The sequence below is a fragment of the Garra rufa genome, unplaced genomic scaffold, assembly GCF_049309525.1.
Source record: "Garra rufa unplaced genomic scaffold, GarRuf1.0 hap1_unplaced_791, whole genome shotgun sequence".
In the NCBI taxonomy this organism is placed as follows: Eukaryota; Metazoa; Chordata; class Actinopteri; order Cypriniformes; family Cyprinidae; genus Garra; species Garra rufa.
The window spans coordinates 216-11,083 of record NW_027395056.1 but is presented as its reverse complement, the minus strand read 5'-3'; the positions used below and the strand labels follow the sequence as shown (position 1 = coordinate 11,083).

Here is a 10,868-nt window from a genome sequence, read left to right as displayed (position 1 = left end):
ACAGCAACCGCTACGGCGAGCTCTTCGGCCTCTACCCACCTGTTGATGAGGTGCAGCCTTGCCTTAAATTAAATACAGGCCCAAATGTTAAACAGCACTTCATTTTTGTGAACAAAAGGGTTCAGTTAGAAGTTAAATATTGTCTTCAATCTGCCCTTGACTGTGTACAGGAGGATGCAGTAGCGATTCGTCCCATTCCCGACTGTCCCAAGGAGCACTTTGGACAGAGGATACTAGTGCGATGCCAGACCATCAAGTAATACATATTTACCATCCACTATAATTGGTTATTTTCTCTAAATGTCTAATTGGTTGATTTTAAGTGACCTGTTTCATTTGTTACCTTAAGGTTTAAATTTGGTTTTATTAGGGTTATATTTGGTTTTAAAATAATGTGTTCCTTCTACAGATTTGAGATTGAAATTGAGCCTCTCTTTGCAACCATGGCCCTCTATGACCTGAAAGAGAAGAAGAAGGTCAGTTTCTAATGCTTATCATAAAAGCTATGAAAAAAATCTCAAATATGTGGTATGGTTATTGTATTTTGACCCTTTAATCCGGTTTGCTTAAGATGGGGAGACATAATTAATAAATATTCTTCCTGTCAGTGTTCTTCCTGTTAGTCCTCCCACATTCCTTCATTTCAGTCTGAACTGAGCTAGAGACTAATGAGAGACTTTTTCATTTAAGGTCACATCTATATTTAATATATCTAAAACAACAATTTGATTACAAAGAAGTAGAAATGGGTCACAAAATTCAGTTGGAACGGTTTAGACCAAGGTCTTTAAAACTAGTGAACACGAACCACTCGAATACACACAACTTGTCATTAGCACAAATTTAAGTGAGTCTTGGACTGACAGTCATGGATCTTGAAGAATGAGTGAGCTGTAATGCAAGCTGTGTATATTTCCATATTAAATAGACTGGCAGCAGATATATTTGGGAGGAATATCCTGAAGTATTACATTAATCCTCTTTAGCTTTAGCCTTTACTGAAGAAGGTTAATGCAAGAGACAGACCAGATGATTCATGCTAAATAGGGACTTTATGCAGCATGGGTTATTTTCCATGGCTTGGTGAAGAGAGTGTTTTGGATGGGAAGAATTACCCTTTCACAATGTTAAAAGAAAAAAAAAACATAATTTAAAATTCCTGATGTGACACAGTCAGGCTTGAATTGATTCATCACAATCGTGAAGATGAGTTTTGTCAGATTAAGTGAGTTCATGTAGAGAAAAACTGCTAATGTTACTATGACACTGAAGTGTCTTTCCATTCTGATTGGTTCAGTCTGTGTGAAATTTAAGGAAGTATTTTTGTTCTTTATGCACCACAATTTCCCTTCTATATGGCAAAACCCTTAACAGGCTGGTTGTTTCATGCTATCCAGGCTAATGATGGTATTTTTTCCTTCAGATTTCAGAGAACTTCCACTTTGACCTGAACTCAGATCACATGAAGGGATTCCTGCGGGCACACACTCCCCACACTGATGCCTCCACTTTGGCCAGATCTGCTATTTTCTCCATCTCCTACCCCTCTCCAGATATCTATCTGGTCATTAAGGTAGTGTTAAGTAATGGCTACTGTGTATGTAAAATGTATCAAAATGTGTACACTATCAGTCAAAAGTTTTTGAACAGTAAGATTTTTTATGTTTTTTAAAGAAGTCTCTTCTGCTCACCGAGCCTGCATTTGATCCAAAATTCAGCACATTTTTGTTATTTAAAATAACTGCTTTCTATTTGAATATATATTAAAATGTAATTTATTCCTGTGATCAAAGCTGAATTTTCAACATTTCTTTACTGTCACACGATCCTTCAGAAATGATTCTAATATGCTGATTTGCTGTTCAAGAAACATTTTTATTATTATCAATATTCAAAACAGTTGAGTAAATTTTTTTAGGACTCTTTAATGAATAGAAAGATCTAAAGATTTTTCTGAAATAAATAAAAAGCTTTTGTAACATTATACACTATGCCATTCAAAAGCTTGGAGTCAGACATTTATAATGTTGCAAAATATTTCTGTTTCGGATAAATGCTGTTCTTCTGTTCTTTCTATTTATCAAAGAAACTCTACTAAACTGTTTTCAACATAATTATAATAGTGAATGTTTTTTGAGTAGGATAATGTGACTGGAGTAATTATGCTAAAATTCAGCTTTAAAGGTGCCATAGAATGCATTGAAACAATATTTTAAATTGTTCTCTGATATCTACATAGAAGGTATATGGCATAGGAAAGGTCAAAAAATCTCCAGAAACGGTTTTACAAGTCCATTTGCAACCCTAGGATTTGTCCCTAGACTGAAATGCTCTGTTATTGCCTTATTTGGAAGGTCCATGAATATTAATGAGGGGCTCTGCTCTGATTGGATGTTTCACAGAGCTGCTCATCTCAGTAGCTGCACATGGAGGAAATATATATTTAATTACGGAGCTCTAACCGCTTTTAATATGCGGTTTGTTGAATCTGCCATTTTGAATCAGCAACATTTTAGTCTCACTATTGTGATCGCATGTGCTCTGTGTAACGTTATAATGCAGCGACACTAGTACTTACCACACACGTTCAGATGCTTGTTAGTGATACTTAGGATCTGTAAATCATTCGGCATCATCAGCACACACATCTCTCCTTTTATGTGGTAAGTGAAATTACATGTACTGCAATGTAACAGGCTACCGCTAGCATTAAGCTAACCATGTCCCTTCAGTGGCTCGCATTATTTTACTGATGTACTGACGTTACCGATGATTGGGCGATGCAAATGTTGGGGGCGTCGCCCAATCATCGGTAACGTCAGCACATCAGTAAACAAGGCAAGCCACTGAAGGGACACAGTTAGCTTAATGCTAGCGCTAGCCTGTTACATTGCAGTACAAAAGATTTCACTTACCACATAAACAGAGAGATGCCTGCGCTGATGATGGTGAATGATGGAGAAATAACTGCGCTGATGATGGCGAATAATTTACAGATCCCGAGTATCACTGACAAGCAGCTGAACTTGTGTGGTAAGTAAGCACTCCCTCTGCATTATAACTTTACACAGAGCACACGCGATCACAGTAATGAGACTAAAATGTCGGCGATTCAAAACGGCAGATTCAACAAACCACATATTAAAAGCGGCAAGAGCTCCTAATTAAATATAGATTTTTATCCATGTGCCAGCTATAGAGATGATCAGCTCTGTGAAACAGCCAATCAGAGCATAACTCATTAATATTCATGAAGCTTCCAAATAAGGCAATAACAGAGCATTTCATTCTAGGGGCAAATCCTAGGATTGTAAATGGACTTGTAAAACCGTTTCTGGAGATTTTTTGCCCTTTCCTATGCCATATACCTTCTATGTAGATATCAGAGAACAATTTAAAATATTCTCTCAATGCATTCTATGGCACCTTTAAAAAATTATAAATATTTCAAAATTGTACTGATTTTGCTGTACTTTGGATCAAATAAAAGCAGGCTTGGTGAGCAGAAGAAACTTCTTTTAAAGACATAAAAAATCTGACTGCTAACTTTATTATCTTGATATCATCTTGTTTTAGATATATATAGACTTGGTCAATTTTCTTTATTTTAGTGAAGTTTGAGTAAATTATATGCGTTTTGTTTATGTACATTAAAAATGTGGGGTCAGTAAGTTAGTTTTATGTTTATAAAGTAAGTCTTTTATGCTCATTTTTTATCAAACATACAGTAAAAAAATATGGTGAATTGTTATTACAGTTTAAAATAACTGTTTTCTATTTAAACATTTTATTTTTTTCTAATTTATTGATGTGACTGCTAAATTTCCAACAGTCATTACTTCACTTTTCAGAGTCACATGATCTGTCAGAAATCAGCAATGTTGAGCTGCTTAATATTTTTGTGGAAACATTGATATTTTATTTTTTACTTTATAAGTTGTATTTTATAAATAGGAATTTCAGAAGAACAGCATTTATTTGCTATTTAAATCTTTTTTGTAACATTATAAATGTCTTTATTGTTACTTTTGATTAATTTAATGCATTATTGCTGAATGTAAAAAAACCAAATGGTAGCATGTATGTGTATTATCTTTGCCAATGGCCTGCTCTGTACACATCAGCCCATATTAAGACCACTAGCATCGATAGTGATGATTCCCCATGATAGAGATGATGATGAATGTAACAATAGTGTGTTTGTGTTGATGAACATGTGTAGATTGAGAAGGTTCTTCAGCAGGGAGAAATCGGGGATTGTGCTGAACCATACATGGTACTGAAGGACAGTGATGCTCCTAAGGTAACCACTGAACACTTTCTTTTTCGTTGTTTATGTACACAGCATGGCTAAAAGTATGTTGACACCCCCTACTAATTATCATGTGACAATACTCTTGTATACAAAGAACAGTCCATAAGGTAATCATTCAGTGTATCTATGTGCCAATGTCTAGTGGAAAGCTTTTTTAGAAGAGTAAAAGCATTATTTTGAATTCAAACAATAAAGTGTGTATAATTCAATCAGTTCTTTCTCTAATTAATTTCAAATCTGCATTATTTCTCTAATGAGAAATATTGTGATGACCAAGACTGCTTTCTTTTTATGAACCACCATTTTTTTTTCTCTGTCCATCAGAACAAAGATAAGTTGGAGAAGCTAAAGAATCAGGCGGAGGGGTTTTGTCAAAGGCTGGGGCGCTACAGGATGCCTTTGGCCTTCGCCACTGTCAACATTATGAGTGCCATCAGCTCCACACTGGAACGAGACACAAGTGACACAGACAGCATCAATGGTGAGAGACTGAATAGATGAACAGTGTTGGTCTGTTAATATAATGCATCACCCACTATTACTGTTAAATCCATAATTGTGTATTTTGATTTTGGCACAGGCAGGGGTAATACGGAAAAGAAGGGATTGCCTAGACGTAACTCGGATAGATTCAGCATAATGGAGGACAACTATATCCTGTCTGGCTTCAAACCAGCTCTTACTATGTGCACATTCATCAAGCAGGTAATGCTTGCAGATTTCATAGCAAATAGTATATTCAACAGAAAATGTAGATGGGACTTGATTTTTTTGTTTAGGCACAGAGGTTTGAGGTCTGTAAGATTTTATGTTTTTGAAAAGTAAAGACAGTAATATTGTAAAATATCATTACAATTTAAATATGTTTTAATGTTTAATTTAATGTATTTTACAATGAGTTTATTCCTGTGGTGCTTAAGAAACATTTCTTGTTATATTTTATGTAGAAAACAGTTGTGCTGTTGAATATTTTTTTGGATTCTTTGATGAACAGAAAGTTCAAAAGCACAACATTTCAAATAGAATTCTTTTGTACAATAGTTTTTACCTACTTTTGATCATTACATCCTTGCTGAACAAAAGTATTGATTTCTTTAAAAAAATCTTACTGACCCCAGACTTTTGGAACTGTAGTGTACAGTAGGTGGGTGTGGTTTCTTGGTTGCAGGTGGTTAAAGGGGAGGAGCTGAAAAATAAGAGTTCTTGATGATGTCATTTACAGAGGAAGTCATTTACATAAACATTTGCTGTTTTGTTTGTTGTTGTTTTAAATAATGTGCACAGATGATTTGTTTACAAAAAGACCAGGAATAAGTATTAGAAACTAAATGAGCTGAATGGGATGAAAGATTTTTTTGTACACCACCAGTCAAAAGTTTTTGAACAGTAAGATTTTTAGTCTCTTCTGCTCACCAAGCCTGCTTTTATTTGATCCAAAATAAGCAGTAATAGTGTTTTACTGTTTAAAATAACTGCTTTCTATTTTAATATATTTTAAAATGTAATTTATTCCTGTGATCAAGGCTACATTTTCAGCATTATTACTTCAGTCTTCATTGTCACGTGATTTGCTCCTCAAGAAAGATTTTTGATTATTATTTATTATTATCAATGTTTAAAACAGTTTAGTAGATTTTTAGGATTCTTTGATGAATAGAAAGATCCAAAAATCAGCGTTTATCTGAAATAAAAAGCTTTTTTAACATTATACACTACACCATTCAAAAAGCTTGGAGTCTGTATTTTTTTGTGTGAAATAAATTATTAAAATTAATACTTTTATTTAGCAAGGATGATTTAAATTAATCAAAAGTGATGATAAAGGCTTTTACAATGTTACAAAAGGCTTCTATTTCAGATAAATGCTGTTCTTCTGAACTTTCTACCCATCAAAGAAACCTGAAAAAATTCTACTCAGCTGATTACAAAATAATAATAATAAAAAATGTTTTTGAGCAGCAAATCAGAAAATTAGAATGATTTCTGAAGGATCATGTGACTGGAGTAATGATGCTAAAAATAATAGGAAAGGTGCTAGGTGCTAGGAATAAATTGCTTTCAAAATGTATTCAAATAGAAAACAACGATTTTAAATAATAAACATATTCTTCAAAATTGTACAGTTTTTTCTGTACTTTGGATCAAGTAAATGCAGGCTTGGTGAGCAGAAAAGACTTCTTTAAAAATCTTACTGTTCAAAAACTTTTGACTGGAAGTGTATGTTTCAGAACAGTGCTTTCCTGTGCTAAAAATCCAACCTCATTGAGTTAACACTGGGAAAAACTACAATTATTTGAATTTCAGTTGGTCACCTTGAGTGCATTATTCCATTCTTCACATTCTCCAGATTAACCGGTGCCTGCGTTCTTCAGCTGTGCTCTTCATCTAATATCACACTGCATTCTTACAATATTCTTCCTCTAAACTGAAGAACTATTCTGCTGTTCTACGTAACATATTCAAGACACATTTGATTTGAAACAATGTCATTTATGAAATACTTAAAATTAAGCTGATGGTTTATTCTGTGTGCCTGCAGGAAGGAGAGCGTCTGAGTGACGAGGACCTGTTCAAGTTTCTGGCGGACATCAAGAGGTCGTCCAGTCAGCGACGTGTTAAGATCATACCTGGTGAGGATCTAGATGTCCAGTATTCCACAGAAAAACTCCCATGTGCAAGAGTTAACAGTGATGATCTTGTGATTAAAAATTTTATTTATCCACCTTATTTTTCCGATAAGAGTGGAGGCAGGCGTTTGTAAATTTTATGGGTCTGGCTTCCAGGCTCATCCACTTCCAGCTATTTTTAGCTGTACAAAACTGCTTGTTTTGCTGCTTGATTTTGCAAACTGGTGTGTCTTACCATATTATTTCAATGTATTATCTTAATTACGAACAGAGTGGTTTGTAGCGCAAACAGTTTTACCATTTACTGCACTTTGTTATTCTTCTCGCTGTTTTACAGAAAACGGTTTACTTTCGCATTTGAAAAATAAAGTGGATAAGGATTAAACTTTGGCGTGTAACTCAAAATAAACCATTAATGTATGTGTTGTTTGAAAGGTTATCTGAGACTAGAAGTGTCTCCAGTGCCGGAGACGGTTCCTGGGTGTCTGTCCCCTGAACTGATTCCAGTGAAGCCTGTGTCTGAGAAAAATCCACGGGCGGTTAAAGAAGTACTAGAGTTCCCTTCCAGTGAAGTCTATGTGCCTCACAATATATACCGGTAATTCCTCTCTCAGACACAAACACACAAACACTCACTTGTATTTTCAGCCTGAGATTTGGCAGAAATTGAATGCAGTGATTAATCAGTAACCTTGAAAAAATCTTAGTTCTGACTTCTGAGCAATAATGTTTGTCAGAATTTGAAGGGCAGAACTATGGTTGATATTAGTCACTCATTTACTATGAGCACAGACAGTTGGAAAAACTGCGTGCAGGACAAAGTTGCCAGGTCTACAAAAACAAGCAATCAGGTCTTACAAATTAAGCCTAAAATAAGAAACTTGACTCACCTAGAAAGCACCATGTGATCAGAGGAATATGAAAGTGTGTTTATAGATTATGGAAAAAGTAGAATTGTTTAATTTCTTTGATCAATTGTAGGATAAATGTGCATTAAAACAAGGAAATATGGAAATAAGCCAGGAAAAACGCAAGCACCTTCCCATATTTATGACTGAACATGGCTACACTGGTGCAACTAGTTTCTTCCTTGTTATCAGTGTTGAACTGTAAGCGGTCTGCGCCATCTAGTGGGCAGCTAATGTTTTTACACCCAATTGAAGATTTCAAATGGAAGAATTTTGTCTGCAAATAACTTGAGTTTATTTTCTTTTATGTTACAGGAACCTCCTGTATGTGTATCCTCTGAGGTTGAATCTTACTAACCGTTTGACTTCAGCCAGAAACATTACGGTTAAAATGCAGTTCATGAGTAGTGAGGACCCTAGCTGTGCCATGCATGTAAGTGCAAAACCATATTCATATTTATTTTTTATATGTCAAAAATGTATTACCATTGCATTTATATTCTAATATTCACAACAACATCATTAAGAATACTAATAGTAATAAATATTTTTTGTAATACAATAGAAATGTAATAAAAATCAGCTTAGCTGGTAGACTAAAGTGGTCTGAAAAGAAAAATATTGTAAACGTTTGTAAACATATAGATTTTTATATTCAATTATTGTCTTTCTACCCTGGTGCAATTACTTAATAAAGCATATAATGATAAAATACGATAAAATAATGATATTTTAGTGTAAATGTATATACACTGCCATTCAAAAGTTTGGAATCAGTAAGATTTGTAATGTTGTTTAAACAAGTCTCTTATGCTCATCACTGCGGCATTTATTTGATCAAAAGATTGTAAAATATTATAATGAAAAATAACTGTTTTCTTTTTTTTAACATACATTAAAATGTAATTCATTCCTGTAATACAAAGCTAAATTTTCAGCATTATTACTCCAGGCTTCAGTGTCAAATGATCCTTCAGAAATCATTCTAATGTGCTGATTTATTATCAATCTTGGAAACAGTTGGGCTGCTTAATATGTTTTTGGAACCTGTGTTACTTTTTTCAGGATTTTTTTGATGAAGAAAAAGTTCAAAAGAACAGCGTTTATTTAAAATAGAAATCTTTTCTAACAATATAAAATACAGTATATGTAAATTTTTATTCTTTCTTTTTTGAAAGATATTAATACTTTAATTCAGCAAGGATGTGTTAAATTAATAAAAAGTGATAGCAAAGACTTGATGTTAGAAAAGATTTTAATTTTTCATTTCAAATGTTAAATTAAAGCTGTCCTTTTTTGCTTTTTATTCACCAAAAACCCTGAAAAATGTATCACAGGTTCCATAAAAATATTAAGCAGCACAAAAGTTTCCAACATTAATAATAAATCGGCCTATTAGAATGATTTCTGAAGGATCATGTGACACTGAAGACTGGAGTAATGATGCTGAAAATTCAGCGTTACGTCACAGGAATAAATTATATTTTAAAGTATATTAAAATAGAAAACCATTGTTTTAAATTATAATAATATTTCATGATATTGCAGTTTTTTTCTGCGTTTTTGACCAAATAAATGAAGACTTGGTGAGCCTAAGAGACTTGTTTAAAAAGCATTCAAAATTTTGCTGTTTCCAAACTAATAATATATAAAACCTTTAAGTGACAGACCATTAAATCACAAATTATATATTTGTTTGTTTAACAATCATAGGCCAGATTTTCTCAACTGTGATTGTGTAATCACTATAAAGCAGATTTTAAAATGTATATTTTATTGCGAATGCAAATATTGACCTCACTCACCTTCGCCTCTGCATTGCCCCAAAAAGGTAATCTTTGGAAAATCAAGTGGCCCTGAGTTTCTTCAAGAGGTCTACACTCCAATCACATACCACAACAGGTAATCACAATCTCTTACAATGATTTTAGTGATCAATATATCAAGCAAATGAGCTGTTTCCATTTCCTCCACAGGTCTCCTGATTTCTATGACGAGATAAAGATCCATCTTCCAGCCCGTCTAACTGAGAAACATCACTTGCTGTTCACCTTTTACCATATCAGCTGCCAGCAGAAACAGAACCAGACTGGAAGTGTGGAGACTCTCATTGGATATTCAGTAAGTGACTGAACCGATTGTGTATCTGTGTGTGAAATTAATACTTTTATACAGCAAGGATGGCATAAAATGATCATAATGTTGCGAAATATATGCTATTCTTTTGAATCTTGCATCAAATGTATCACATTATCCACAAATATATAAGCAGCACAACTGTTTTCAACAATGGTGATAAACGTTTCTTGAGCACTAAATCAACATATTAGAATGATTTCTGAAGGATCACTAAAGACTGCTGAAAATTCAGCTTTGCATCACAGGAATAAATTGCATTTTAAAAATAACTGTAAGTGTCGTGACTTCACTTCCTTCCCCGCAGTGGTTACCCATGCTGAACAATGACAGGCTGCAGACTGGGCAGCAGTGTCTGCCAATCGTTCTGGACAAACTTCCTGTGAACTATTCTCTGCATTCCCCAGAGGTACAGTCAACCATTTCACATCTGCCTTTTTTGCATGCCAATCATTTAATTGTGGAACCTTACATTGATGTCTCATTTGGGCACAGATTCAGTGATTCTTCTTTGGCTTTGTGTATTCATTGGTTTGAATATCGTGTATATTCTGTAAATTTGCGTCTTTTTATATGCCTTCAGAAACTGCCAGCTCAGGTACCTCCTGTTAAGTGGTTGGAGAATCACAAGGGACTGTTCAACCTTGAGCTACAAGCTGTGTCCTCAGTCCAAACACAGGTGCGAAACACTCTCAGAACTCACCTCCCAGCTGGAAAGTCCAGCTTATGTTGTGTTTTGAATGTTGGTGTGCTGGTGCTGATGCTTCCTGCATCACTTTTCAACAAGGTTAACTAGCAAGACCTCAAGGTCAAACGGTGTCACATGAAAGAGCGTGCTGGATGGCCATCAGCTAAACCAGCTCCAGACCAGCAAAAACCAGA

The 10,868-nt window shown here is 34.5% G+C and overlaps 1 protein-coding gene across 1 annotated transcript; it reads left to right on the top strand.

The window, feature by feature from the left end:
* Positions 1-6: 6 nt before the first annotated feature.
* LOC141317350 (dedicator of cytokinesis protein 8-like) lies at positions 7-10,665 on the top strand (the record flags this gene model as incomplete). Its single annotated transcript, XM_073833082.1, has 14 exons — positions 7-50; positions 171-256; positions 410-476; positions 1,424-1,573; positions 4,223-4,303; positions 4,640-4,796; positions 4,896-5,020; positions 6,855-6,945; positions 7,378-7,540; positions 8,166-8,283; positions 9,682-9,752; positions 9,827-9,971; positions 10,294-10,395; positions 10,570-10,665. Coding segments are annotated over exons 3-14 (1,332 nt in total), but the record flags the coding sequence as incomplete, so codon positions are not given.
* Between the last annotated feature and the right edge of the window lie 203 nt (positions 10,666-10,868).